General features: G+C 39.7%; 1 protein-coding gene across 4 annotated transcripts; it reads left to right on the plus strand.

Moving 5' to 3' along the window:
- Positions 1–1,204: 1,204 nt before the first annotated feature.
- Positions 1,205–19,427, plus strand: SAC3A (SAC3/GANP/Nin1/mts3/eIF-3 p25 family). 4 transcript variants are annotated; one of them, XM_088703598.2, is made up of 15 exons: positions 1,208–1,588; positions 1,676–1,788; positions 3,956–4,364; positions 4,466–4,837; positions 5,959–6,402; positions 6,977–7,075; positions 7,513–7,616; positions 9,166–9,325; positions 9,602–10,099; positions 10,218–10,358; positions 11,088–11,147; positions 12,771–12,901; positions 17,028–17,161; positions 17,247–17,479; positions 18,892–19,392. In XM_088703598.2, exons 3-15 carry the CDS (start codon positions 4,179–4,181, stop codon positions 18,988–18,990), a joined length of 2,661 nt encoding a protein of 886 aa, XP_088559724.1. In that variant the 5' UTR covers positions 1,208–1,588; positions 1,676–1,788; positions 3,956–4,178; the 3' UTR covers positions 18,991–19,392. The 4 variants fall into 4 exon arrangements, with proteins under 4 accessions (XP_038980934.2, XP_088559724.1, XP_038980935.2 ...); XM_039125007.3 differs by having other exon boundaries at positions 1,218–1,588; positions 3,956–4,837; XM_088703597.2 differs by having other exon boundaries at positions 1,221–1,788.
- Positions 19,428–22,926: the final 3,499 nt, after the last annotated feature.

Genomic DNA, 22,926 nt, shown 5'->3' on the forward strand with positions numbered 1-22,926 from the left:
TGTAGAGCTGTAAAATGCGAACCGGCGTCGGCGGATAGGAAAAAAGAGGGCATTTTGATATGCATGTTTCGTATCTTCGGCTCTCTTTTATAAAGGGAGAGTCCTTGTCCTGCTAGAATTGGACTCTTCAGAGTTCGAGTCAAGTAAAGAATTCCCTCTAAGCTTTCATTATCTGAATCGGCACGGAAATACAAGTTCTACTAAAATTGGCTCCTGCTATGCCATGCATCGACCAATGATAGGCAGGTTGATTTTAAGCCACAACATGAATCATGTGATGAAAATAGTCATCTCCGCGGCAGGAAAGCTGAAACAAGTGACATGAAACTGGTTGGTTATAAAGATGTAACAATTGAACCATGTGAAGCTTTGGAAGAATCAATGAGAGCAACATGCTATGATGATTTAACATCATCATGCGAAGTGGCTATAAGATCGGGACATTGGATGAAAAATCATTTAAGATTGGGCTCAATTGCAGTTTTTGCAACACTTGGTAGTAAAGAGACGCCCTAGTCTCCAAGTGAAACGCCTCGAGTTTGTCGGGCATCATCAGAGGAATTTTTTAAGGTTTGAATCGATCAACCCTCGAGAAATTGCACATGAAGAACTACGTCTCGGAGGGATGCAGCTGAGGTTAATGGTTTCAACCGTATTGGACTACTGTGCATAACATGACACTCCAAACAATCTCATACGAAAGAACTCATGGATATCGGGATTAAAAATATAAGGGAAAAAAATGTTATGAATGTACCAATTATGCGTAACTTGAAACATTTGAAAATGGATTTCCGTTGATGAATCTAAAGAATGGCTGATTAAAACTCTAAGGGATACCAGCTTCTTTGTATTATGCACCCTTTCTCTTGCTCTTTTTGTCTCGCCCTCTGATGTATTATGGGCTTCCCTATGATGGGCCTAAACAGGCCTTATCCAGGTTCGGGCTCGGTGCAGGCCCGATCTGGGCCAATAGTATAGTTGAGCCCGGCCTGAAAAACAAATTGGGTCTGCAATTAAATTCGAACCCCACCTGAATTTTTTCAGGCCTAGTCCGTAAGCCGGCCCGGAGGGCGTCGGGCTGCCGCAACCCGAACGAACGGCCGAGATCTCTTGATCTTTGGGATACAGCTAACTTGGACGAGGGCGGGCGCGTCCCGGAAGGAGCAGGGTCATTATCGGAACAGTATATATAATATTAATCGCTGGAGATCATAAAAGCCTCCCGTTCTTTTAGTTCTGCCCCAACCCGCCCACTACTTTTCTCGCCGGCAAGAAGGGTTGAAAAGGGTCAGACGAGAGACGACCCATCAAGAATACCAATTATGTTTTGATATATATATTAGAGTTTTCGATTTTTTTAAGCCAAAAAAAAAAAATCCTCTCTTCCCTTCGCGTTTCTTTTCTTTGCGGAAAAGAAATCGAAAATCCCCCTCTCCTTGGAATTTTTTTTGCCCTTTCTCGTTTGATTCCGTTCTGTTCACTGTTTTTTCTCTTTCGAGTTTCCTTTTCCCGAAGAATTCGCTTCCGATCTAGCGAAAGGAGGTGCTTTGAAGCCAAGATCGGTAAAAAAGGGTCCTTTTTGAGGGTAATGGTTGTTGGTATCTAGGGTTTCGTTTCTCTTTCCCGTTGCTTTTGGTGGTCTTTTTATATCGTTCAATCGAAGTGCTCGCAGTGGATGATTGATCGGTTCTTGGTGTGAAATTGGACGCTGGTGGAGGAATGATGAATCAAGTCGGCGATGGCGGCGGCGAGCCCGGTGCTGCGTCGGATTCCAACTCCGGCCTGGTATTCTTTTCAAGAATTTCTCTCTTTTTTTTTTTTCTTTAATTGATTTCTTGGAGATTGTTTTTGACCCGTTTCTTGATGTTCTCTTTCCCTTGGTCGTGGTAAATTTTTTGTTTGTTCCAGTTTGATTTTGCTGTAATTTTGTAGGTTCAAATAATTGCTGTGTTCTAATTGTAGGGGAAATAATGCTTTATCTTGACTTTTAGCGGGTGTATTCACTCCCAAGAAATTTCATGTCTCCAATGTTTCCATAGAATACTACTAGATTCTGCTAAAATATTTTTGGGGATCATGAATATGATTCACTGCCGCGTAAACCTGTGGGTATGTGTCGTGATTGCTGGTGTCCTTTTTCCTAGAGTCCTCATCTCGACAGATATCTCAGTTTGTATAGGTATCAGGAGCCCCCCCATTATGATATGTAGAAAATCTCAGCCCCTGTTGTCTTGGCTGATATAAACCAATAAATCCTGAGGTATTGGGCAATATGATACAAACATATCAGCTGATATTCTTCAATCACCTTTTTACTTAACTAGTTTTTCTAGTACTAAATTTCAAAAATTGATGCCTAATTGCTAACCACAGATTTACCTATATTGGTTGAGTTTTCGATATCTCATCCTAAAATATTGACTGAAATCTTGCAAATTTTGGTCCTTTCCAAATTTACCCTCTTTCCATGTTGTCCGGCAGCCAGAGTTAAACTGAGACCTTGGTCCCAGTCGTCCACCAAGATGGCCAATATCTTTGATTTAAAAGCTTTCCCAATTTACCCTCTTTTCATGCTGTCCGAGAGCTGGAGTTAAACGGAGACCTTGGTCTTAATGCAAAAGTTTCTTCCCTTTTTTATTATGTTGTTGCATCTATTGGAGAAGGAAAAGTGTTGTTGATTGGAAGCCATGGAAAACGAAGTTGGTGGAAACTGGACATATAGTATGAGTATCATAACCGTAAGTAACCACCCAGCCTTTTCTTGACTGTTTGGGGTTGGCTGCATATAGTATACCCATATGGACACATTTTGTATAGGAAATTGTTTAAGTGAAAGGGTGGTTGTTTCTTTTTGTTTGCTTTTATTGTGAATTCAGGGTGTGGTGGTGGGTTGGAGTGACTTTCTGTGGAGTAGGATTGAGTTAAGGCAATTCTCGGAAGCTTCCCCTTGTTAATGTGATAGGGTGCACTTTTATGTGAGGGTAAAACGGTTAGAAGATATGTATGGGGCCTTGCTTGGTAGACGGATTTAGAGACACATAGGTATTGGAGATGCTGAAGATAAGTTTTAATATGGGGCTACGAGAGGAATATAAGGGAACTGGAGTTTTGGCATGTGGAGTATTTTTTAATGGTTGCCTTCTATATCCACTTTTATCTATTGTTCTAACATTTGACTTCGTACGCTTGGATGCGTGCGATGCTAGGTTAGGAGTTTGTCTGTTTGTTTGGGTTTGGACTTGTACTTTGAAATTGCTGGACGGTCCTATTTGGTCAAATATCTAACAACAAATTCGTATGTTCCATTCATGATGGTATTTCCGAAAAAAATTCTGGATGACAAGCCTAAAATTGATGTTATTGATATTGATGATAGTGACGATATTGATGACGACCTTGATACGGATTGGATATGTAACTTGAAGTCTGTACTTATTTGAGTTGGTTTTTAGCTAAGACTTGATCTAACCTAAATCTAGACCATATTTACATGGGTCATTGGGGTCATTTCTTCACAAATTAGAATGAAATCTCTTGTTTAATATAACAATCATTACCATCATTATTTGAAAGTTCTAATATGTTTTGGTCTTTCAATATGGGACTTGAATTAGCCTAGGTGTCTAACTCCACAACTGGACCAATCAAATACATGGTTTAATGTATTAATATGACTAATATGTGAGGATGAATTAGCTTTGGACTACATTTTCGAAATTGTTTAGTCTTATGCTTTGTTTCCCCTCATAATTTATTCCATTTTTTGCACTTAGATGTTTAGCTTCTGCCCTAGTATTTCTTGGTTATGTTTGTGTTGTGCACTTGTTTCATCCAGAATATATGCAGCCATCTTTTCATGTGCCATGAATATCTTATGTTAAAACTTTGCCTTGCATGACACTGACAGCTGAACTTACAGAAGTATCACAATTATTATTATTTTTTTGACCAGAATCATGTTGTGGACGTGGGACAAGGGCATGCATCTTTATATCCATCTACTTCGGGGCAACAATCTTGGCCTTCATCAACAGGACCAACTGTTTCATGGAACTTTTATAGGACAAATAGTGGTTTAACTGAAAGTGGAACCCCTTCAAGTTCTGGCTACCATTATGGTCAAGGGGAAATGGCTGGTTCCGGAAATGCTCAAGGTGGAGTAAATTCTGCATCTCATGCATCTGCTTCAACTAATGTGGTTGCGGCTACTGCAACACAACAGTATGCTGGTTACACGCCTTACCCAAGTGCTACCACTCCTTATGGCTATAGCAATACACAATATCAAAGTTACTATTATGGATATCAGCAGCCAGACAATGATTCTTCCTCTCAGCAAGTGGGTGCAAATCAAAATTCAGGTGCTGCTTATCAGCCTCTTAGCTCATTTCAGAATTCTGCAGGGTCTTATGTCCATCCTACAAGTTATTTAGGCACTTACTACAATACTGGTGATCATCAGACGACGGCAGGATATGAAAACAGCAATTATAATTATCAGACCAACTGGTGGAATAATGGAAATTGCGGAAGTTACCCCCCTCATCTATATCCCAGCTACACATCCTCAGATACAAATTCCACCCAAAGTTCTAGTGCAGTATCTACAAATTCTCTTCCTTATCAGCAGCAGTATAATCAGTGGACTTATTACTACAGCCAGTCTGCACCTGTTGTTAGCTGTGCTCCTAGAACAGAAAATACGTCTCTTACCATTGGATGCTCAGTAGAAGGTGGTAGTGGTGGTTATCCTTATCCAAGCAATCAGCCACCACCGCCTGGCACGACATCCTGGAGAAAAGATACTGGTTCTTCTGGGTTGCCTTCTTTGCAGGTATGAATTTCTATTTCCATAGGAAGCTTGTGCCATTGTAATAAATGTAGAAGTGGCAACCATTATAATGTATATAAACATCCTGTGCTGCAAGATAACAGCTAGTAACAACTGCTTAACATACAACTCTAGTATTTCACATCCATCAGTCATAACATAGCCATCAGTCATAACATAGGCCTTAACAAATATGGGCTTAGTGTGACTCTTACTGTGATCTGCTAGTGACTTGTGTTACACTTGTAGCACCACAACCATGATTAACATTCATTGCTTCAAATGTCTCAAACAACTTCAGTTTACCGTTTGCATACACATTTCCTTGTTAAAGCCCATCACGACCTTTCTTTTTACCTATCATAAAACAAATCAATAGAGATCATACATGGATCTATTTTCCTTTCCTATAGCTTTCAATACATTGCCTAAATTTACATGGTTATAGAACCATATGCAAACATTTATACTACTGTGAATCTACTATTACGAATCATGATAGGTAGCAGAAGCATTTGTGCTTGGTACCTCTTGGTTTGGGTGTGCTAAAAGTTGGAGTGTAAAGCTGTCTTGCCAACTTCCAAAAATATTACATACTAAATTGGTTTATCAAAATTGATGCTTCTTTTCTCTAACATGCATATTGTACAATATGTATTTAGTAAATGTGTTGTTAGAGCCATTAAAAGATTTTAGCTTTCTAATTAAGCAGTGGATAAACAGTGTTTATGTTTTAGTAAATTAATTAACTTATTTTTGCTGCACTGAAGTTTCCATTGTTGTAAATATCTGCAGTGTCATATTACTTTTTTTCCTTGATACTTTCCAATTTTAAGAAATGTAGATCTGACTGGTTGAAGGAAACAAGAAGCTAGCAGGCAAGGGTATCTTGTTTGCTATAATTTATATCTTGAGCTATCGACTAGGTTAGACCTATGGCCTGATCAATTGTCATGTTAGGCTCCGTCTAAATTGAGTTGTGCCCCACCATTGATTGCTAGTAAATGAGATATGTGTTGTCGTTTGCATATGTTGAGATATGTGGTTATGTCAAGGCCCTTCAATGCCTTCTCTTTTTCTAAAACCACTGAAGCATAAGCTTATTATGTCATCTGTTATTGCAGGAGAAGAAAGATGTTACAGCATATCCTTCAAATGGTAGTGGTGGAGTAGGAGCTCCAACCTTCCAAAATCACCATATCAACCAAATGCCCTTGTATTTCCAAAAGCCTACAGATTCAACTCCTCTTCCACATGAGAACCATGAAGATCAGCAAAAACTTCTGTATTCTCAATCTCCAAGATTACCACTTTCTTCAACCAATCATGTTCCCGAAAATTCCCAATCACCCTTTCAAGCAATCCCTGCATCAGAGACACGTCGGGTAAGCAAATTGCAGATTCCAACAAATCCTAGAATTGCTTCAAATTTGGCCGTGGGCATGCCAAAAATCGACAAGGAAAGCTCAACAACTAATGCAGCATTGAAACCAGCCTATATCAGTGTATCAGTACCAAAGCCTAACATTAAATCATCCTCTCAAGATGATGCTGAAGCTATTATCAAGGTGACTATATCCTATTTCTTTGTAATATCTTCTTATTTAGAGAGAGGTATATTTTTATTTAATGGTTCTCATGTTTTATGAAATGCAGCCGACTGCCTCCTTGTTGGTCGTGAGATGTGTTTATTTTGTTAGAATCTATTCTTTTGGTGCTAGGACCTAGTCGCCAACCTTTGTTGTAAATCCAGAAGTTGACATGTATACTATGCACCGTTTTTTTTATATTCTTGCCGATTATGTTTTTTCAAGTTCTTTCCTTCTTTTCCTCACTAAGTGTTAGGTGTTCCTATTGTTGTCAGTCGTACATATGATGGAGCAGAATCTTATTGAAAGTTGATTATTTCATGCAAGCTCTGAAAGCTCTCTTTTTATATTGACTTTCTATTTAAACATCACTTCTATCTACAACCTCAAAAATTATAACTGTTGGTTCTATTTAATGTTTCTCCAAATGATTTTTTGTTTAATATTTTGAGAAAAAAGCATGATATTGTGTCGTAAATTATCTTTTTCATTAATTATTATTATTATTATTATTATTATTATTATTTTCATACTTTTTGGTTGGCCTAATTAGGGAACCTTCCCTCCATCACTTCGTGCTTATGTGGAGAGGACTTTTTCTCGCTGCAAGGATGATGCACAAAGGTCTGCCAATCAGAAAATGATGAAGGAGGTGAACCTTTATTTTTGATATACTTGTTGTGTTCTGATTCACTGATTGCAGTAATGTTGACCTTGCCTGACTTTTAAGTGAAAAATCAGATTGTAGAGTATCCAATCCAATGGAAGAAGAATACTGTTTTTGAAACCATTCAGATTAATGAGGGAAGAGAGTGTGGGAAGATTGAGAGTCAGATGCATTTCCACTTTTGCCCATAAAAAATGCAATACCATAGAATAAAGTTCATCAACCAGTAGTCTCCCCAAAGGGCGAAGTTTTATAGCCATATTCATGAACTTTTGCTTTTGATAAAGTAATTGATATTGTTAGGTCCTCGCAATTGTCTATTCAATTTAACGTTTTGGTTTGTATATCATTCAATTTTTAAATGATCTCTAGGACATGCTAGTCTTTATATTCTAAAATTTCGTTTCTTTTGTTCTTTCCAGGTAATTACCAAAGCATCTGCTGATGCCACGCTATTTACAAGAAATTGGGATATTGAACCACTTTTCCCCCTGCCAAGCACGTCATTAGACATGGTTGAGCAGAAGTATGTTACTAATTGTACTGCTTTCTATCATAGCTCTATGACCATTTTAGGCTCAACTTATCTCGTACTCTTCATCCCTCATATTTCTACATTTGATCAGATTTGGGAAAGCTGTAGATGATGATGGCAATCTTTGGAGAATTAGTATCAGTTTTATGTAATCATTTAAGGTTCATCCTTTTTGTCCTCCAAAGGACAAGAATTATAGTTATGTGAATGCTTGAGGTATAATTCATAGACCAGGTGATTCAAAGAATTAAAACTGACCATACATTTGGAATTCAATATGAAGGTTGTAATGCTTGTCTTCATCCTTGTGGCTATATGGCTTGCATACCTGTCATGTGTTTACCTTTGAGTTAATAGTTTGTGTTCATCTGTTTTTTCAATTTTTCATGTTATTTGTTTTTATTTTCACTGAACATTTTAATTTTGCTTTATTAGTATTGTTGTGTTTATTTTTCTTTAGTTCTATGTTGTGTTTTTTCCCTAAATTTTCAGGATCATCTTAATTTCTTTAGTTTCTCATTTTTTAATATTTCATATTATTTTGCCTCTTGAAATCATTAGTCTTTATATTCAATTTGCTGATGTTATTTTGCCTATTATCTCTCCTATCTGCACTGCTTGTGATATTTTTCTAGGGTTAATTAAATAATTATCTAATGGATAAAAGACAACAACATATAAGCAGCTGTTGCAAGCAAAATTCTTGCCAAATTCACCAGTAACGCAGCTTACTTTTTTATGCATGTCTTGGATCACAGATGACTTGTGCTCAGTATTTTTACCATTTCACCCTTGTTTGTTAGTGATGGAGGCAATGCCAAATTTTTTGCTGGCATCCAAAAGGTCTTTTAGGTGTTGTAAATGTCAATATTGGTTTAAGAGTAGAATTAGAACCATTGATCAACTTTATATAAACTCCAATATTTTGTCTGTTAATTTGCAAAAGACGGCTTTGGGGTCCAAATACAGCAGCTGAAAGGTTATCTTCTCCCCCCTTCTCTCTATCTATCCATCCATCCATCTTCTATCTGTTTGTCTGTCTGTATGTTTATCTATCTCGCTGGGAAGTAACTAAGCCTATGAAATTAATAATGTTGAATAACTAATCCAAATAATTCATTAGAGCACTAAATGGATGATGGATGAAGAGGAAAATGAATCTATTTGCATGCCATATCGACTTATGAATTTTGCATGAATCATACTGTTTAGGCTTGCTTTGTTTTGGTCGTTTTTATTTTATTCTATAGGGCTAGTTTGAGTAAGGTTACTATGTGACTAAAATAGTGATCAGGTAATTAGACAAATGGCACCTGTATTCTTTTCTCTTTTGTTATTGTATAACCCATGATGCAGCATAATTAGAGAACACCAACCTCACATTATGCATGAATAGCTTAACAAACCTTACTTTTAGTGAAAACAAAACCCAATGTCTGATTTACACATGATAATGATGGGCATGAATCAGTAATCTGGTTTGTCTTGTTTGCCTCCCTTGCGATACTACAAGATACTTAAAAGTTGGGCTGTTTTGCAGGAATCTGCAGAGCTCGGTTCCCATCTCTTCCTTGCGTAGGCGCAACAAAAGTCGATGGGAACCTGTTGCAGAAGAAAATTTGGTGGATAAACAGCCATCAATTACAAGTGATTCAGTAAACGTTGCTAGTTGGGATCATTTTGAAGGAACTGGAAGAGCGGTAACTCTTTTTGCCCTTTTTTGAACTTAAAATGCTTTTTATAGTACAGTTGGAGGTATTTCTGGTTTGTTGTCTCATGCATTCCTTTTTAGGAAGTCATTTGAAGCCTCTGTAGTTTCTGAACTTTTTGATAATTTTAGTTTCTTAAATTCCTTGTTCAAGATATCTGGTTCCTTTTCTTACTTTCAGCATGCATTGTTATTCTGAATGGTAGTAAAATTCTATGTTGAATGGAACATGTTAAGTTTGGCTTGTATTTCTGGAAACTCATTGCAGGCTGAAAGCAAAAAGTATGAAAGTAAAGAAGGTGGTTGCAATGGAGTCAGATTATTTTCATCTCCACAGCAAACACTGTTAAGTAAATTTGCTCAGAGGCCAGTGAAGAAGCCCCGGCTTGGTGACTTCCCAAATGCAATCGAAAATGGTGATGGTTCTAGTGATAGTGATAAGGAGCAGGATTTGACAAAATATTATTCCAGCGCAATTGCACTAGCAAATTCTCCTGAGGAAAAGAGAAGGCGTGAGCATCGCTCCAGGCGTTTTGAGAAAGTACAAGGAAACCAAGTGGAAAGTAAATGCCATGGACCAAACATTGCTGGACCTGGAAGTATATACACAAGAAGAGCAAGTGCTATGATTCTTGCTAAAAATTTGGAAGATGGTTGTAGCAGAGCTGTGGAAGATATTGATTGGGATGCTCTCACTGTCAAGGGAACCTGCCAGGAAATTGAGAAACGTTATCTGCGTCTTACATCTGCACCTGATCCTGCTACTGTAATAATCATAGTCTATTCTGCACAATCTATCAGTTCTTGTGTTTCTTTGATCTAGCTTTTTTTTTCTGTGGAAGATGCCTTTTTTCTGTGTGACAGAGTAAAGCACTATTCTGCAGGTAAGAACAGAAGAAGTTTTGGAGAAAGCTCTGCAAATGGTTCAGACTTCTCGAAAGGGCTATTCTTACAAATGCGATCAACTTAAATCAATTCGTCAAGATTTAACAGTGCAACGGATACGAAATTTGCTAACTGTGAAGGTCCTCTTTCATTTCCTTTATGCTAGTTTAGTTTTCTGATATATTATTGAATACTTAACATATTAATTTGTAACCAATCTCCTGATGATGTATTTGTTTTAAGCAAGGTCCGCCGTACCGGTACCGGTCGGCGTACCGGTGGCCGGCCGGACCGGTACGGTACCGGTCGGTCCGGTACGTACCGGCTGGTACCGGTCCCGTACCGGCCGGTACGCGGTGGTTTCAAAAACCACAGCGCCGCCGTACCGGCCGGTACGCGGTGGTTTCAAAAACCACAGCGCCGCCGTACCGGCCGGTACGCGGTGGTTTCAAAAACCACAGCGCGCGGCGCTGTGGTTCTAAAAAAAAAAAAAATCGTACCGGTGCGAATCGGCCGGTTCGCACCTGTACGAGGCCGTTACCGGTCGGTACGGGCTCCGAACCGGCCGGTACGGGCCCGTACCGGCCGGTTCGGATAAAAAACCGGGAAATACCGGTTTTTTATCCGTTCCGGTACCGGTCTACGGCCGGACCGGTACGTACCGGCCGGTACGGCATTCCATGGTTTTAAGTATTGTAATAAGTATGCTTTCATCACTCAGATTTCAGTATGTATAGGCAATTTTGAAATTCTTGGTACAATATGACTGGAAATGTTTGTACATGAAGTAATGCATCATCACATATATTGTCACTCTAATCTGAATATAATCTCCTTATGCCGAGTGTCTTGTTTCTTGCTTCTTCCAGGTGTATGAGACTCATGCACGACTAGCGCTTGAAGCAGGAGACCTGCCGGAGTTTAATCAGGTAGGTTCACCTTACAGTTTCAGGCTCTTGCATTTCACATTTAATTTTGAGATTCAGTCTGTCACATTGGTTTTTCATCTCTCAAGCGTATTTTGGCATGACAAGTTTTTTATCATAATGCATGAATTCGTTGTGAAGGAAGAGTCTATGTTCTAACTGAGATGCAATAAAATACTTGTATTTTATTAACAATTGCTTCTAGTTGCATTTAAGACATTGTTGGCCCTAACCAGTGTGGTCTCCAGACTCCAGGTAAATCATTGTTCAACCACAGTTTGACCGGCAATTCCAGTCTCCCTTCCTAAAACACTACTTATACCATTCATCCCCCTTTGCTTCGGAACCATTTCACCCTCACAGCCTTAAACCTTTATTGGCCACCATCTCAGCACAAGTTTAATGAGGATCACCAGGCCGATTATGACTCATGGCCCTTGCTGCTGAGATCTGGGTGAGACCAGCCTTCAAGCCCTCAGAAAAAAGAGAGGCATAGCCAGCCACCAAGAAGTGTCTTTTCAGAAGTTGAGGATACCAAACATGAGGGGGGAAGAAGCAGTGATATCCTCCCTAACAGTCACCAAGTCCTCAATGCTTGGCCTCTTCATGGTGTTGGCAACAGCATAGATGAGGGTTCAAAGGGATGAGTGGAAAAAGCTAGGAAGAGTCAAATATGGTGGGTCGGTAATCTGGGGATTTGGCTTTCTTTTCATGTATTTGAAGTTTTCCATTTTCATTTCTTCCCTCATTTCCCTAGAAGAGGTTAAAAGCTATTGACCTTAGCGATTCAAATGGTTCAATCGCCCAATTCAGTGGTTCAGTGAGGTTATGGCATTTTCGGTTTTTGGCTTGAACTGACCCACAATAGCTGGTGGGTGACAGAGGTCAAGCAGGATGACTAGGCTGTGGGTTGACTGGGTTTGAAACAATGGTATCAATATCGTATAGTTAATGATAAAAAGAGATGGGGAAGGGCAATTACAAACAGAAAGTTTCCAATCTAGTTACTGCTCTTTGACTTGTCATATTTATTGTATGAGTCACCTTTGCTCTGTTTTGCACCCTCTTTTTGACTTATGTTTTTTATATTTTTTTTGTCAGCTAGATGGGTAACCAATAGTTTTAGTGGAATATTCAAGAAGAAAATTTTTAATTTTATATGTGGTGAGAACTTACCAAGTTCTATATACATTAGTATTAGTCCATACGTGGTTCATTCTAAACATGGGTTTATATGCCAAACGACACACAAGTCACCTATCCTTCTTCTCTGGTATGATAGATTAACCTTGGAGTTGGTTGTCTTTGTTTTAGATATCTTTTCAAATGTGTTGCCTATCAGGGTAAACAAAATGTTATTCTTGAAGTTCACAAACACTGTGGCTTAGTCAACTGACATTACTCAGTGATTTCATCTTATTTTTTAGCTTCTTTCTTTTGAATTCATTTTACTTAAAGAACATGTTGAACAGCCGGGGGTCATCCACGAGTTAAAAAAAAAAAACTGAAATTAAGATGCAACATAAGCTTACACTTGCAACGAATAATAAATCGAAAGCCAAAGTTATTTTTGGTCAATTGATTTGTAATTTGTAATTGAAAATTCCCGATGTACTCCATTTGCAGTGCCAATCACAGTTGAAAAGACTATATGCAGAAGGAATTGAGGGATGCCACATGGAGTTTTCTGCATACAATTTACTTTGTGCTATCTTACACTCCAATAGTAAAAGAGACTTACTGTCATCAATGACAAGGTATTCGACATATCTCAGATATTTTGCATATGGATTTAGTGTTTTCTTGTGTAGCACCTTTGCAAAATTTCTGGTCATAGCTCAGTAGGAAAGTTTTTTATTGGATATATTTGGATTCTCCAAAATATTTGAGTCGATGTTTACTATTTGGGATTCTCCCAAATATTCTTTTGGAACTTTATAGTGTGTGCTATAAATCTCATGTCTTGTGAAATAAGTTTACTATTTGTCATCTCTTCCATTTATTTGGATTTTCCTGAATTTGCTTTCACCATAATATTTTGTTGAAAGGCACATCACCATGATTATCTTTAGTTGCTTGCTAAGCAATTCTTAAGATACCAACCAAGGTCCGCCGTACCGGTATCGGTCGGCGTACCGGTGGCGGCCCGGACCGGTCCGTACCGGTCCCATACCGGTCCGTACCGGTGGCGTACCGGTCCGAACCGGTGGCGTACCGGTCCATACCGGTGGCGTACCGGTCCTTCAACAATAAATTACCGGTACCGGATTTTACGCTGATCCGGTACCGGTCCCAGGCCGGACCGGTACGTACCGGCCGGTACGGACCGGTACGGCAGACCATGATACCAACATTGGGAAACACCCCAAACTGGCATGTAGTTGTCCACTTCTAGGATTCATTTGGTTCATGGGAAGAAGTTTTCCTCACTGGAATGTTTTTTCTGGGAAGATTCCTGGGAATACAATACCTGAGAAATAGTTTTGGTATGTTTGGTTGATTATGAAAAAGTGGCACATTCCATAGTGGTTTATGTTTGGCTGAGCATCTACTTTTCTAGAAAAGTTGTATGAAATACCTATTATACCCTTAATAAAGAAAAAGACTTTACTCATAGATTTTGATGGCTTAAGAGTACTATTGGAAAAAATAGGACTCCAGTTTTCAATCGGTGGGAAAGTAGCTTTTCCATGTTCTCCATAAATTTTTTTTTTCATGAAACATGAAAATCTTATTCTTATGGGAATGATACTTTTCCATCTCTCTCCTTTGAAAACTCCAACCAAACAAGAAGTATTTTTTTGCTTTCCATTGACCACACTTTCCCCCCTTTTCTTGCAAACCAATGGAGTCCCTAATGTTTCCACATGTCAATGAAAGTATGGAATTGGGCTTTTATATAGGGAATATATCGATAATTTTTGATTACCACATATGTCCAAACAATAGGGCAGGCTTTGGCACAATGGTGGGGTTGCTTCATTGTGACACAGGTGCTATGGGTTTGAAAGACTGAACCAGCTTCTCTACATGAGGAGGTAAGGCTGCTTACATCCAACCCTTCCTCAACACCGCAGTGGCGACAGCTTTGTACGCTGGGATGCCTTTTTTTGCTTGTACCCAAACAACCCTAGGAGATGTTTCTCACTTTTAAACTCTTCAACCTAGAGCCTGCATATACTACTACCGATTTCCAGACAGATTTATCCCAGTACTCTCATATTTATTAAGCTTGTTTTATGCTCATATTTATTCCACTTATGCAAATTAGGTTTGCCAAATTGTATATACTTCTCCAATTTCTAGACAGATTCATCTGAGTACTCTTATTTTTTATAAAATTTATTTTATGATTGTTTTTTCCTAAACCAATGGATCTGGGGCAACGGGGTAATTTACTTTGTTGTTCCATTGCATTTGGTTTGTTGGGGCATTGCTCTTCTAACTTCATGAAAACATTCTTCTCCTCATTCAGGTCTTATCATTTATAGTAGACAAGTTTTGTCTAGGTTAACATGTTTGGTTCAGATTGGATTTGGGTCATTCTAGACCATTTTTGAAGTTTTGAAAGCCCAGCTCTATCTGATTTAATAGACCGATGGATTAGTGAATTGGTACTTAAATCCGACCCGAGAAAGTGTTAAAAGCCTGACCTGGTCCAACTTTGTCTGAGGGTTAAGGTTTGGTTAGTTCCTGTGGGGATGTGTCTGAGGGTTAAGGTTTGGTTAGTTCCTGTGGGGATGAAGGAGAGACCCCCCCCCCCCCCCCCCCCTCCCCCCTCCCTTCCCCCCCTCTGGTGCAACGACAGCCAGCAATGGTGAGATTTTATCAAAACTCAAGTGAGAAACCCAGATTTGGGCTCTCCATCCAGGAAACTCTATAGGGAGGGGAGGGAGATTTTTTTTTTTTTTTTTTTTTTTTTTTTGTGGGGGGGGGGGGGGGGGGGGGGGGGCGAGAGAGAGGTGGTGGTGGTGGGTGGGTTGGGGTGGGGTGGGGGGGGGGGGGGTTTGAGAAAATTGACGTTGGTGAATGATCAATGCTGTTTGGTTTAGACAAATAAGCAAAAGAGAGCATGGTGGAAGATCCAAAGCCCGAGCCAGTATATCGGAGTAGGTTGGCACGGATGCCGAAACCAAAGCCAGAGACCGAGGATGTTGGGATCGCAGATATGTTTAGGGTTTATTACTTCATCGAGCTATTTTTAGCACAATATTGGGGAATCTCATTGCTATTTCTCAAACAAGCATGAAATAATACTGGCTCCAAGATGGATCTGTGTCATGTTCAGCTTGGCCAGCTGAAGCCCAAGTGGGTATACCTACTAACCCACTCAATCCTATGTAAAGGTTAGGCTAGCCTACCCAAGTTGTTCCCACCCGTAGTAAGAGTCTGGGATGGTGATGGGGAGTTGCTGGTAATAAGTGATAGGATGGGGGCTGCAGCAAAAGAGGTTGGTGATGGAATAAAGGGGGTCAGGGTGGGGTGATTTGGTGGATGTGAGAGGTAAAGGGTGGCTAGAGAAAGAAAAGGAAGTGACAGGGGGGAGATGATTAGAGGAGTAAATCTTATTCAGCCCCTTTCAGCTCATGTCGCTACCAATCATTGCTCCATACCCATAGAGGAGTACGGGGGCTAGGAGTTGTCATAGAGAAGAGTTACGGTTGAGCGGCTTCAGAGTCAGAGGATGTGTCTTCATTTCCCAACTTATAATCTCTCTAGAGCCCCTCTAGATTTCTCCATCAAATCAAGCAAAAGGTGGATATATAAAAAACACATGCGCACACACATGTATGTAGCTAGTCAGCTAAGATGGGCTATATAACAAAGCATCCAGATCGCTAATCTTGATCTAGACTTTGTCAAACGCATATAGCTTGATTTATTTAAATCTAGGCATTACTCGACACTTTGGGCCTTGGGTGGTTGCTGGCTGCTGCTCACTAACTGCAGGGGAGGAGGTGAAGGCCAATTAACATTTGGTGGCTTCATTCCCTCCAAAAAAAAAAGAGGCGAAAGAAAAATGGAACATTTGGTGGCTTCAAGCTTCTATAAGGGGTCTGTTCAATTCATAATTTATAATTTGAAAAGCCCCTCGAGATTCAATTATTAGATGAAGATCACATTGTGGACCCATAACTTGCACACGCATAGTGAGGTAAAATATGTTGTAGGCTATGTACTTCAGCAATTTTGATCTTAATCTAGACCTTATACAGAACATGTTTGAACCAGAATTCAGTTCATTTCAGATGCTGCTAATATACAATTTAAAACATGCTACTAAAATTGCCCCATTTTTATCCATTTGATGTATAGGTTAGAGGCCTTCAAAACAATAATATTTTGTTTTTGGGCAATATGGAATTTATTATTCATGACAAATGGTGGGGATAATTTTCATTTTAAAAGGGCATTTGTTGATTTTTAGGAAGTATCTGGGTTCAACAATGGAGAGTTTGAATATGTGGTGGAAAAGATGATTTGACATCAGCATGGTCTATATCACAAAAAAAAAGAAATATTGTTTTTTGGAAACCCTTCCCCTTGTCTTAAGCAGGTCAGCTTAGGACCACATCCATAGACTAGCCTTGTCCTATCCTAATCTTTTTAGTTTGTTGTCTGATTGATATCTTATGTTAATTTTTGTTATGCAAGATTACTGACTCTCGTTAAACATATAATGACTTCATTAACCTTAAAGATGTTACAAGGCAACATTTGGTTGCCCACCTCTGTGTTGTCTCTTTGGTATTTAAAGCAGCCAAAAGATAACCTGGTCAAGCTTTGCTAAAAGAAATTGATAATATTAAAGTATATCTCTTTTCCATATTTTAGATTTTAATACGTTGTTCTGTTTTGACTTGTCAATGGCCTTACTTTCAGATTGTCAAATGAAGCAAAAGATGATGAAGCTGTCAAGCATGCTCTTGCAGTCCGCTCCGCTGTTTCATCTGGAAATTATGTTCAATTTTTTAGATTGTATAAGGCGGCTCCCAACTTAAATACCTGCCTTATGGGTACACGTTATAGCAGCAATGCAGCCTTATATTATTATCAATTTTGATGTTGTGTGGTCATTTAGTTTAATTCCTTGTGATGCAGATCTCTTTGTCGAGAAGATGCGATTTGAGGCTGTGAAATGCATGTCTAAATCATATCGCCCAACAGTCCCTGTTGCATACATTGCCAGGGTTTTGCGCTTCTCAAGAGCTGTATCATCAGAAAATTGTGAAGATAAGGGCAAAGATGGATTGGTAGAATGTGAAGAATGGTTAAGAGCACATGGGGCAATTCTCACCATTGACAACAATGGAGAACTGCAACTGGATTCGAAGGTATGACGAACTCCTAATTTTTGAGTGGGAGTCAAAACTTCACTATCCAGGAGGTGTGTTTGGCAGTGGCATTTCAGTATTTACTAATTTCATGATTAATTACAGTATCATCATTTACTATATATATATATATATATATATATATATTGCTGTTTGGGACTCCTGTGGATAAATTGGCAACTGATTTGGAAAGATTGACCTTCTGGCCCGTTTCCATGTGGTCCAGGTCCAGTATTTGCTTGATTGTCCGGCAAGACTTCTGGTTTGCACGCATAAAAATTATGGTCTTGTTAGAAAATACTAAATGGGGTAGCGGTGGGCCCGATCTGGACGCTCTGATGGGGTCAGCTAGATCTAGTTCGGTTGCCTTGTGGATAGCAGAAGAAAAATGCTCCAGCTTAGTGCTAGGAGCATATAGCTAGCTTAGTTTGTAATTTTTTTTAGCCCATTACCTCAAAACCACCAACCCCTATAAAGAATTATTAGAAAAACATCATCATTAAGAGATGCCACAATATCCCAGTAAATGATAATCCTTTTTCCATAATTTAATAGTCCTGGACAGTAATTTACATGATAGAACCAGTAAGTGCTGTCAGTTATCTACAGTTTGTTGCTATGTTTGCAGTCCATTATTTGTTACTTTGCATCGTATTTGCAAAGAAGGAGAAATCCCCCAGCTGTTTCATTAGCAGTTTTGAAATATAACATTGATGTCTATAGTGCCGAAATTGTCTGCATCTTCCTTTCTTCTGAGAAATCCTCAGTTGTTTCATTAGCAGTATATAATATAATCATGTCTATATTGCAGACATTATCTGCTTCTTTCTTTCCTTCTTCCTTTTTTTTTTGTGCGCATGTGAAGCGGGGGGTGCATGGTTGCAATGATTTTATGAGCTTCGGTTAACTGGAACAGATAAATAAAAAGAAGCCAATATACTAATGTCAAGTTTATGAGAAACCAAACAGCAATGCTGCAAAAAATTTGAAGCTAATCAAATTTAGTGATTCTTAGGCAGTTGGTTTTGCTGATACGCAAGATTTATTTTCTGGTAGTTTCTTAGAGAGCAGTTTTGAAAGTTTTCACTGGAAATACATAAAAAGGTTATATGTGCATCCAAAGTTCAAATCCCAGGTATGTTGCTGAAGTATAAATAAAGAAATAAAGCAATGAAACAATTGAAAAATGACCCATGCAGGACTATTTCAATAGACTGCAATTTCTACAAACCCAATAACTTTTGCTTGTAACTGCTTTTAAATGGTAACCTCTTGTACTTTTTGGGTTTCTTGTAATTGTGATGGTTCTAGGAATGGGCCCTACACCGCTAACCGTGCAATTCCTGACTTAAAGTAAATATTTGATAGGAGCCTATCACTTGTTTTCTGATGAAAATATCATCGCATGGCAGGTTTCCTCTTCCAGCCTTTACATACCGGAACCAGAGGCTGCTGTTGCACATGGTGATGCAAGCCTTGCAGTTGATGACTTTCTGACTCGAGCGTTGTGAAAGAGCTTTATTGTTGTACTCTTTCTACTATACAGGAGAAATCCAGGCCTGGCTTTGCTCAACTGCAGAAAGTAATGTTCATCTCCTACAACCAACCCTTGTTATAAAATGGACAGGCAAAAATTTGGAGGAACACCTCAAGCGTAATGCAAGCCTGCTTTTTCAAATGGCAACATTGGCTTGAGGTAGTTTAGTTTGGATCCTTTGGCGAGTTTCCCAATTTTTTCACCCAAGAGCAAGCCCCTGTGTATTGAGCCAATTTCCCATATTGGGCTTGTGTCTTTGTGTATCTAATAAAACCACTGCCAGGTACTGACGTGCTGGGTGGCCTAAGCATAATACTTAATGTATCTTGTTAGTTTGATATACATAAAAATGCCTGTCAAGGTTATTAAGGACAAATCTTTATTAAATACGTAGATTTTAGAAAAAAAAAATTTGGGTGCTTTAAATATCAAAAAGTTGGTCTTTGTTTTGATTGACTGAACTGAAGTACGATAGATATAAACTGTGTTGAATTAGATCTGGTTTGTAAACGTTGCTTGCATGATACCCTATGTCCTGTCCTATATATGATAAGTCTTTAGTCTTTCCGAATCCTGAATTATCATGAATGTTTGCATCAGTTGAATGTTAGTGCAAGGAAATACTTCTGTTGGTCCTTTTTCAATTTCAATGTTAAAACTTTTCTTCCGCTCAAAAAACCGTGTTAAATTGAAGGGTCTGCTATAAATATCTTTAGATTAGTGAAAATGTCATAAACTTGAGAGAGTTTCTCTTCATCGCGTCATTTGGTCACAACAAGACCATGTATTTTTAACTTGGCTGACTGATATATGAGAACTGTAGGTAATTGGTCCCCGGCTGAAGTTTGTAGGTGGTGTGGTACAATCTATACTTCCCAGTCTTGTCTTGCATATGTGCCTCACCATTATTAATCTGGATGAATGGTAGGCTCCACCTGCAAGGGAGAATTAGTGGGTCGGCTGACTCTAAAATGTAAATGCATTGGCCAGAGCAATATGCTTCATCATACAGGGCGTGCGCTTCTTGTTCAATTTTAGCATATCATTGTCTTATTATCCTTATTAATATTGTTATTTTTTATTTATTTAGGTCGCAATTGTGCCTCAGTTTTTATCATAATTTTATGTTGAAAAATTTAAGCCTTTTGCTATCGAGCTCATTTCGGTCACCCCATGCTTTGAACTTACTCATCAAAACCCGTCAACATTTTCTGATGGCTCCAACTGGTTTTGCATGCTTTTAGTTTAATATAACGAGTTTCAGATATCAGATTTTGGTAGCCGTCATTTCTTGGAGATAGACCTGCATACCTTTCATCATTAAAAGCCCAAAAGATGGACAATTCTTATTAGCGGGTTTACTGTCATTGCTTATGGTTCTTTTAGCTGTAACAGACGATGTATATGACATCCATATGATCAATTATATAAAGAAATAGTGAAGAGTTTCAAAACAAAAAGAACATGCGGAAAACTGTCATTATGATCTCTTTTGATAATGAGAGGTTTATAAAATTAACTCCATAATGTCATGGTTACAGAGATTGCAATATTGACATAGACGTGCAATAAACTCCAGATGTACAGAGTTGGAAAAAATAACTAATAAGAAGTCCATATGAATTTAAGGTATAGTATTTAGAAAATACATACTAAGAGAGTCAATGTGACTTTAAGGTCAGCATTCACATGGTTTGGGGTTAAAGCGATTGACAAATGACTACAGTAATGAAAATGGCAGGAGTCAAGTTGCAGACGGAAAGGCAGGTTTAAGGTTCGGTAGGTTACCAGTAGGGATGACGGCCATTGGAAAAGCTTGTGTTGATCAAGAATGTAGCTCTTCATAAGAGTGAATGCCGCAAAGGATATCAAAGTGCTGGCGTTCAACTGTTTGGTCGAAGGTGGACTTCATGATGTTAATCATGGTATTTGCCTGTGGTATTTTAAACTTGCAGCACGAGATAAAGAGATGACAGGTTCTTCCCCTGTGACATAATTATATGATTATCACAGCCCGGGTTTGGCCCAGAACATGATTATATGCTTTCTATCACAAGGAACTTGTCCTTCGTTAACTTGCAAATGAGAAAAAGGGTTCTTCGTAATATGGGCTGCAGCGATCAGAATGGGCTTGAATAGAAATAGTGAAATAAATGGAGCAACATGTCAGATTGAAATGGATTGATGTTTGAATGTGAAGGTAATGATAATCCAATAATCCATGTGGTTTACAGTCCGTGTCCGGAGTTCTTTTCGATGTCTCCCCGGTCATATGTCAACCGGTGGCTCGACGGCCAGAAGATCCACAGGTTTGAAATATTGGAGGATGAGTCACAGCCAGGACGCAAAAGTTGGTCAGCGGATCTGGGATGAATTCCCTCGACTGTTCTGGGTTTCGTTCAAAGAGGAAGCGCTGCCTAACTTGGAAAATTCAGAGAACCTTGTGAGATTTTGGGGGATGGAATCATGTCGCGTCATCTACTACCTTTAACGTGGTGTATCGGTTTCAGATTTGCCACTTTGTTTCCAAGTTAGCTATACCAATTTCCTAGGAGAAAATGGCACGTTATTATTGCATGCTGTACATGTACTAGATCATTGCCCTTGCGAGTCCATCTTAACGCCAGGTATCTATCTGGTGTCAAGGACAGATGATGCCATTGGAATCATTTGGTATATACATACATATACACACACGAGTGGAAGAGATGAAGAGCCAGTCTTGTACCAAGAATGGAAGCATTCGCTGAAAATGGGGAAATTAAGAACTTGAGATTAAGAAATCAAACTAGGATTGGCCTCACAAGACTCCACACACAACCTCCTTTTTGTTATGTAGAGCCACCATTGATCAAGTCTTGTGGGCCCATCGAAATGCTCGAGAATGTCAGAGTTTGGGTTGTCTTCATTCTATAATTTTGTTCCCCCCCCCCCCCCCCCCCCCCCCCTAGTGAACGATCATTCAACTGAGCAACTGATTCATTGTGAATGAACGAAAAAGATGCTCCCTATCTGAGCTTCATTGATGGGAGGGAGGCAGTAGTGTACCTGGGCGCACGCGCACGACCAGCACATGCCGCGGCCAGAAGGCACCAAGTCTTGTCTCCTGCCTTTGATCCTCGAGAGCCAGCCGAGGGTCCATCTGTCCTCATACGTGTGCGTGGCATCAGATTCCAGTACCCCAACCTTTCCATAGATATAGGGTTTTGTCGTCATGAGCTTTTTTTTTTATATATATTTTTACAAAAAGGTCCAAGATATATTGACCGTCCGATAAGAAAGGGTATTTAGGAAATTTGGTCAAGTCAAAACTACGGCTGGCAAGTCAGATCTAAAGCTGACTCAGCCTAACCTCTTTTTTTTAAAAAAAAAAAAACATTTTTTTAACCCCTTCCCCAATTCTCCATCTGCCTCTCCGCTGCCGCCGCCGCCGCCGTATTCATCTGCCTCCCCCCGATCTCCATCGGCCTCATATTGTCCTTGCTCCGGACACGGCGAGATGGGCTCGTGGAGCGGCTCTACGCGACTTGGCCGGGGGCGGCGGATCGGTGCCGGAACTGCACTCCCGGTGCTGCGGCAGAGCGGGAGGCCGCCGGGGGGCCTGGTAACAGGGGGAGTGGAGGGGAAGGGGAGTGGCAGCTCTGCGGCCGGGAAGCGGGCACCAACGGCGTCCCTGCAGTCCATGAATGGACAGGAGAAAGGAGGAGACGATGCCGGAGTTCTTCGCGACGATCGAGGTGAGGGAAAGAGCGCAGATCTCGTCGGCGGCTTGTATCCGATTCCCGAAGAAGCCCTAAACTTGGAATTATTTACCTAAGCTGCCATCCGTTTCGATTTCAATCCACCCACGCGGTTCGACTTATTTACCGCACCAGCCACGCCACATCACCGGCTAAAACTGGTTGCCGGT

This window comes from Phoenix dactylifera, chromosome 8, assembly GCF_051530095.1.
Source record: "Phoenix dactylifera cultivar Ajwa chromosome 8, Ajwa_hap1_PhDact_Kaust_v1.1, whole genome shotgun sequence".
NCBI lineage: Eukaryota > Viridiplantae > Streptophyta > Magnoliopsida > Arecales > Arecaceae > Phoenix > Phoenix dactylifera.

Excerpts from the sequence above, each read along its gene's own strand:
- SAC3A (XM_039125006.3), top strand. The coding sequence starts at position 1,723 with ATGATGAATCAAGTCGGCGATGGCGGCGGCGAGCCCGGTGCTGCGTCG. Across the intron at positions 7,076-7,512 it reads ATCAGAAAATGATGAAGGAG|GTAATTACCAAAGCATCTGC; the intron begins GTGAACCTTTAT and ends TGTTCTTTCCAG. Across the intron at positions 10,359-11,087 it reads GAAATTTGCTAACTGTGAAG|GTGTATGAGACTCATGCACG; the intron begins GTCCTCTTTCAT and ends TGCTTCTTCCAG.